At 40.7% G+C, this 7,891-nt stretch overlaps 1 protein-coding gene across 1 annotated transcript in view; it reads left to right on the top strand.

Moving 5' to 3' along the window:
* Window positions 1–2,256, top strand: part of socs5b (suppressor of cytokine signaling 5b) — a 25,771-nt gene extending 23,515 nt beyond the window's left edge. The window contains exon 2 of the mRNA XM_041251394.1: window positions 1–2,256. This exon is cut by the window's left edge and continues 170 nt beyond it. Coding sequence (XP_041107328.1) covers window positions 1–1,537 — 1,537 coding nt within the window. The 3' untranslated portion in view covers window positions 1,538–2,256.
* The last annotated feature ends 5,635 nt before the right edge of the window (window positions 2,257–7,891 follow it).

Raw genomic sequence — 7,891 nt, 5'->3', positions numbered from 1 at the left:
TTCCCAAAGACTGCCCAGCCCGCTGCGGGGAATCTGCCCTATGCCCCTGCATAACGCAGCCCGGAGGAATCCAAACTGTGTCTCGGAGATCCCTCAGATTGTGGAGATCACAATAGACCAGGACAGCGATGACCTGCGCACCCAGACAGGCCTGCGCCTGGCCCGCCGGGACTCGTACACGCGACACTCCCCTTGGGGGAGCAAGAAGAAACACTCGTGCTCTACAAAGACCCAGAGCTCTCTGGAGACAGACAAGTGCTTTAGCAGGACCCGCGGCGGGCTGCAGCGACGGGAGCGGAAGTATGGGGTCAGCTCCATGCACGACATGGACGCTGCCTCCAGTAGGACTCTGAGCAGCCTCTCCCTCCGGCAGAGGTTACAGGACACCATGGGACTCTGCTTCCCCATCCGATCTCACTCTCGCTCCACCAAGGCTCTGTTTTCAACTAAACGGAAGATCCACCTGTCAGAGCTAATGCTTGAGAAATGCCCCTTCCCCTCTGGCTCGGACCTGGCTCAGAAGTGGCAACTCATCAAGCAGCACACGGCTCCCGCCAGCCCCCAGACGACCACTCTGCTGGATGCTTTTGAACCCGCCATCACCTCCACCGAAGACGAGGAGGACCGGCTGCGGGAGAGGAGGAGGCTCAGCATCGAGGAAGGAGTTGACCCGCCTCCCAACGCTCAGATCCACTCCTTCGAGGCCACGGCGCAGGTGAACTCGTTGTACAAGCTGGGACCAAAGCTAGCTCCAGGGATGAACGACCTGACAGGGGACAATAGAGGAGCCGCTGCAGGGGCTGCAGCAGCTCTAGGGGGAGCACCAGCGACTGTGGTGGTGGTTGCAGCAGCAGCAGCAGCAGCAGCAGCAGCAGCAACTCCGCTACAAATAGATTGCGACTCGGAAGAGGACACCACGACTCTCTGTCTGCAGTCACGCAGGCCGAAGCAGCGCCACATGTCCGGGGACAGCCATTTCAGCCGCCAGGGCCCGTGGAAAGTCCACACGCAGATTGACTACATTCACTGCCTCGTGCCGGACCTCCTGCGTATCACCAGCAACCCCTGCTACTGGGGTGTGATGGACCGCTACGAGGCCGAGGCGCTGCTCGAAGGCAAACCCGAAGGCACTTTCCTGCTTAGGGACTCTGCGCAGGAGGACTACCTCTTCTCTGTCAGCTTCCGCCGCTACAACCGCTCCCTGCACGCCCGCATTGAGCAGTGGAACCACAACTTCAGCTTCGACGCGCACGACCCCTGCGTGTTCCACTCCTCCACAGTGAGCGGGCTGCTCGAGCACTACAAGGACCCCAGCTCCTGCATGTTTTTCGAACCTCTGCTCACCGTGCCCCTCAACAGAAGCTTCCCCTTCAGCCTGCAGTACATCTGTCGGGCGGCCATCTCCAGGTGCACCTCGTACGATGGTATAGGCATGCTCCCTTTGCCCTCTGTGCTCCAAGACTTCCTGAAGGAATATCACTACAAACAGAAAGTCAGGGTGCGGTGGCTGGAGCGAGAACCGGTCAAGGCTAAATAAAAAAAAAATATATATATATATATATATATATATAATAATTATAACAGTAACCATGTCCAAAAACCCCATGCATACTAGCTTTTTTTGGTGCGACTTGTGAAAAAGACATCACAAATTGTATGGCAAGCATATGTTCTAGTTATTGTAAAAAAACAAAAAAAAACAATCATGTTTGTTAAAAATGTAGCTGAGTTAAGTAGTTCTCACCTGCATCTCTGCTGCTGCCCGCTCGATATCCGAAGTATATTGCAAAGCCTGTTTCAAACTACAAGCAGTAAACTAACTGTGCAAGCACCTTTTGAAAAGCTTGAGCTCAGTGTGTTTTTTTTTCCAACTCTGTTGTACAGTTTTACTGCTTTTTTTGTTTATCAGTGAGATTTTAAAGCAACTACGGTCCTCTTGTTTAAAACGGTAGTTATATTTGAAGCATGATATCTGTCCTAAAAAAAAGCATAATTCTCCTGTCAACCCTTATGAACATGCTTGCTTAAAATAGACATAATAGTGTAAAGTACACAGGTTCATAAGCTTATGGCTTTAAAACATTCTTACAGCATTCCCCCATCTGCTTATGTTGCCTCTGGTGTATTGCTGGTGTATTACTGCAGATTTCTTTTAAATCCACAACTCCACTACTTTAAATGTCTACTTGATTTTACCTTATGAGTTACGTCGTGTTTGTGTGTGCTTCTGAGTTACGTCGTGTTTGTGTGTGCTTCTGAGTTACGTCGTGTTTCTGTGTGCTTCTGAGTTACGTCGTGTTTCTTTGTGCTTCTGAGTTACGTCTTGTTTCTGTGTGCTTTTCAGTTAAAACTAAAGAAAAAAAAACAACTCAAAAGCTCTGCAGTTTTTACTTGCACAAAGCAATATGGCAATCTGAACTACATTGTTAAAAAGATAAGATGTTTTGTATGTAGTTTATTTTTTTTTAAACCATGTGTGTTTATTACATTAACACATTGCAGTACAGTCACACTTTGAAAATTGCACTAGAACTGTACTGTAGGATGTGTGATGCCTTAGTGGATCCGGTGGCCGTTGGATTTATAAGAGCCAGCCAACACATTAGTCCTTTAAGCAAAACTGCCATAAAGCTAACTGGCGCTGGCATGTTTGCTCTGGTGCTAATGCTAGTAAGAAGAACCAGGAGAATGTTGACCAAAGAAATACCACCAGTTGCGGGTGTGTGAGTCCCGAGGCAAGGCAGAGGGCCGTGCAGCCTGGAGAGTGTTATTGCTTTTATAAAATCACTGTGAGACGAGTGCAATAGGGTGGGATTTTTACATGGGTAACAATTGGTTTGTATGGACCAAACCAGGAAAAATGATCCTATTGAAGAATTTAATATGACATAAGATAGCTAGCTAGAACAGCCATACAGGTATTAGTTATATACCTATACTTAGTATTGGAGCAAAGTAAACTTCAGTTCTGTGTGTATGTATATGTGTCTGTATACTGTTTATATACAGAGTTGAAGTACACATTTTGCAAATATTTCTCTCCACAGGGAATAAACATGTATACTTAGTAGATTAATATAATTTCACTTTTTTATTATTTTGATTCATTTTTTTTATTTTTAAACACAAGCACATGTCATTAACACTTCTTAAAAAAAAATGTATTGCATGCAGAAAGGTATGTATTTCAAGGGCGGTATGTGCTGCGTATGCACCGCATGTACATTGTGTATGTGTGTAAGACATAGAGAGATATATACGGCATGTCTCTGCTTATGTAGGTTTAACACAAATAGAGGGTTCTTCTTAAAGGGACACCAATTTACCTTCAGAACGGTGTAACCCAGGGTACAGTCGTTAGGGAGGCCGGTGCAGTCAGCTGACATGACTCCTAGTCCATGAAACGACTGCACAGTCCATAATTGAAATGCATATTTACGGGATTTATTTATTTAAAAAAATGTTCCTGGTTTGGCCATTTCAAAGTTCAAAATATCTTCAGTATGGAAAGGGTTAAAATGTACTGCAAATGCAAACTAGCCCGGCACAAAGCGGTTATTGGGAGCGAGCTCTCCACAGACGAAGGTCGTTGTGGATCAGGCCTCTTTACCAATGCAAGTGAAACGAATGAAGAAACGTGTGATGCTTGGACGTGTGATGATTGCTGCTTTTCTTAAGACTACACAAACCCAAGCAGTTGTTTCTCCACTTGTTTCACTTGGACTGGTGAATTAGCCCAATCAGCACCAATGGCCCTCACCTGTGGAGAGCTTGATCAGAATAGTCAACCTAGTGAAAAGTGTGGCTTTCATCCTGTTTCCCTAATCTGAGCACCAATACTGAAACCAAATGCAAGTTTCATAGAAAGTGTGACTACATGTATAACCTATTTACATGTCTCTGTTGGAAAATGGTGCTTTTTTATTCGGACATAATAGTAGGATAAGTGACTGTTTTAACAAGGCAATATATCTTCACTTGCCTGTGTGTGTGTATGTATGTATATGTGTGTATATATATATATATATATATATATATATATATATATATATATATATATATATATATATATATATATATATATATATATAATATTATTAGATTTTTTGTTTTATTGTAAAAGGACACTTGTCATGCTGGGCGTGATTTAGTATAGTTTATATTGTTTCTAATACTGAGAATTCTTCATAAAATGAAATTACCAGATGCAAAAAAAAAAAAAAAAATCCTACAAGTCAACACGCACACACAAGCCATTTATGATGCATGTTAAAAAATGAAGTTAATTGGTAAGACACTCCCTCTTTAGTCATATTTTTTGGTTAGCCGAAAAGGAGAAAGCTGTCATTGCTTTTTACAGTCTACTTTATATTCAGGTTATGCTGCTGTCAATTTATACAGACGGAAATGCATCTAATGCAATCAGATCTGAGCACCTTAGTTGCTTTTAAACTGTTGCAATGTTTTTTTTGCTTAAACACGTATGCTAATGAACACTAAATACACTTTGTCTTGCCAAAATGTATTGCAAATTTGTAATCGGCATTAGTCCTTTAATAGCTAGCATATGTCAGAGCTTTCATAAAAGAAAAAAAAATGTGCCTTGATATTGCTGCTTTTTCTCCTGTACTTTTTGTGCAGAAATAGGGATCTTGTTGTAATATGTTGAACCTACTGTACTGTACTGTATGCATCCTGATGCTTTTTGTTAATCTGCAGGAGGGGATGGATTACAGCAGTTGTGTTGCAGATTTGCACAGAAGCTCAGTCAGGAGTCTTGTTCTTGTGCTTGCTCCTATGTTTTTGTGCAGCAGGTTTTTCAAATGAGGATGTTTGAGTGGGGCCAGAATTGAGTTATTTTGAAGTAGCAGTCATCCCCTGCATAGAAATCTGAGTTGACATGTTTACTGTTACTTGTATGCACACATTTTATCTGACACAACTAACAGTATGACAACTAAAATTAACCATTTGCTTTTATAATTGATTGAATTAAGTAAAACAAATAAACCACTGTAGGTGGTGCAAGTTGCCAATGATCTGGACATTTTACACTGGAAAGAATTAGTGCTGCACAAACAGATTATTCAGTTATTCGGATAAGATCTCCAGAGTGAAGGTCGTTGGTGTGGATTGGACTAATTCATCATTACAAGTGAATCAAGTGATGAAACAGCTGCTTGAGTTTGGGATGATTACTGCTTTTCTTAGTCTGTGGAGAACAGCCATCCACACAAATCCAAGCAGCTGTTTTTTTACTTGATTTGGCTGGTTAGTGTACCAACCCATCTTCTGAAAGATACTCTTCCTTTTAGTTGGATTGGTGTAAGTATTGCTCTAAAATGAATTGTTTGGGTTAATACCGTGCAACCTAGCCCCCTCCACCTTTGTTTTTAAGTTACCACCCTGTATTCCTTGGGCAGATTTCCAGTATTCCTTGCATCCTATGTTGTTTTCCATTTCAGATGTATTTATTGGTACATGGGTTTTTTATTTTTTAATTTTTTTTGTTTGTTTTGTTTTTTAAATCATGCAGTGAGCTGCAACTTGGAATACACAACAGAGGGTTACAAATTAATATGTAAATGTGTGTGTAAATAGAGTTATTAAACAATAAGGTCCATTAAATTGTTGCTTCAGAAATATATGAAGTTGCATAACAAAATGCGTTGCACTAACCTTTCAGGCCACACTATCTATCCAGAACACTTCTAAAGCAGTATCTCAGATATTAAGTGCGTATCTTCTGAAAAATCCTGGTTTCCCACCCCAGCAATCTCACGAGGCTTCTCTAGTAATTTCCACAAAGGTTGTGCAGCAAGGGCTTCTAGTAGTTTCTATAGACACTAATGGTTTAAATGTAAAATGTATTTTGAAAGCTTTGCAAAAACTGGTTTATGTTAAAAATAGCATAGGGGCATCTGTGTTCTAGAATATCAGTTATATGTAAACTCATTTTAATAAAGAAATGTTGGAGTATGAACATGTTACGCTTTTAGTTGTAGCTACAATACATGCTTAGAATGTTTGTGTGTGTGTGTGTGTGTGTGTATATATATATATATATATATATATATATATATATATATATATATATATATATTATATATATCTATATATCTAATCACCAGCATGGATAACCTACTTATGTTCACTGTTTCCTATTTCTCTTCTGTATTTCTTAATAAATAAATAAATAAATAGCTCGATTTTAGATTTTCAATGGTCTTGCAACACAGCGGTGTGTTTTGTGAACACTGGTGCATCGCCGCGCCCTGCCTATTTTGGAATAATGTTTCCGTCTTTGTGCAAAGATGCTGCAGTCTTACCTTCAGAGTACAGCAGTCACACCTTTGTTAATTGCTGTGTCTGGTGCCACCAGTGAGAGCGAAACCCTGATGTAAGCTGTCGGATTACGGCTGAGCTGTAGTAATTGGAGGTCTAAATATACATTTGGTTAAATTTAGCCTTTGCTCAAATTAAAGTCCCTTCCTGAGTTTTTATTTGCTGCGTTGGTCTGGGAGTACTCTGGAATTATTCTTTTCCTCTTTGCTCACGCACGCACACTACTACATCCTGTTTTCTTCTGATTTAACTTGCCTTTTTTTGTTGCAGTATAAAAGCCACATCGGTTATGGGAACAGTTCACTAAGCTGTATTGAGGGCTAATGCAATAATCAGAAGTAATTAGGCTACCAGCTTGAATTTTATTAATTTAAAGAACTAATTTCTGAACACATCTGGGGGTAAGTTGTTCAACAGTGTTTGATGAACAAATCTGGTCTGGAGTCCTCCAGATTGTATGGGTATCATTAAAGAACTCTCTCAACCTCAAAGCTCAGAGTAGTGAACCCCAGCTCCTATATGTTGAACTACAAGTTTATGTATATGTACTGTATTGTGTCCCAGAGTGTCCAAGATAATGCACTGCAAAATAAGTGTTTCATGAAAATATATACATAATTGCAATTTTGTTTAAAACCCAAATACATTTAATGAATAAAAAAGCCTAATTTTGAATGCCTCCTAACCTGGATGTAAATCAATATGGATCTCCTTTTATTCTTTTCCAGAACGGGTGTGTTAACAGAATACATGTATGCTGACAGAATAAGTATCCTTAGCAATTTCTCTGAACTGAATCTACACCGTAAATTAAAAGCTCAACATGTCAGGTTTGTAAACTATGTGTTTGATTTATTCGTGGTCATTTTAAAGGGACTGGGAATCAGTGGTATGTATGCTATCCAGCCCGCAAGCATTTGAGAAATGATTCTTGGAGGGCATCTGAAAGGTTTGTGGTTTTAAACTGCTGAGTGCTAATGGAACGGAGTAGCACAAACTATTCTCCTAACCCAGCTGTGTCTTGGGGTCAATAGAGATGTGACCATTCAATTATAGTGCTTCTAGCTTTTAAATTGGCTTAAGTGCCAAATAACAACAACTTTGCTGAAGAATAATTGTAGTTAATGCAAAAATCGCAGAAAAAACATCTTTTCTTTGATTTTTTCCAGCTTGGATGGACCCAAGGAGTATTGATAGAAACCTTGCAGCAGTGGTTTATGTAAATGGAATTTTTTTTTTTTTTTTTTTTTTTTTGCTTAAACGATGCTGACATGTTGCCACCATGTGTTTTCCAGCCCTTTCTCTGCATGTGCACTTACCCTCTGGGTTCCTTTCTCAATTGCATGTGCTTTTTGTATGATCATCAACCATGACTAGAGGAAAAATCTGGCCCACCTCAGCTGGAATGACCCCCTTGCTGTAATTTGGTGCTTATTTTATATTGCTCTGTGGAGTTCTAGTTCAAATTCATCAACGCTTTGCTTGGCTGATATAGTGACCCACCGGTGAGTACAGTGGCTCTCAAAAGTATTCACCCCCCCTTGGA

This window comes from Polyodon spathula, chromosome 5 (genome assembly GCF_017654505.1).
Source record: "Polyodon spathula isolate WHYD16114869_AA chromosome 5, ASM1765450v1, whole genome shotgun sequence".
NCBI classification, from domain to species: Eukaryota; Metazoa; Chordata; class Actinopteri; order Acipenseriformes; family Polyodontidae; genus Polyodon; species Polyodon spathula.
The sequence above is the reverse complement of the archived record's forward strand: the minus strand, read 5'-3'. Positions and strand labels throughout refer to the sequence as shown.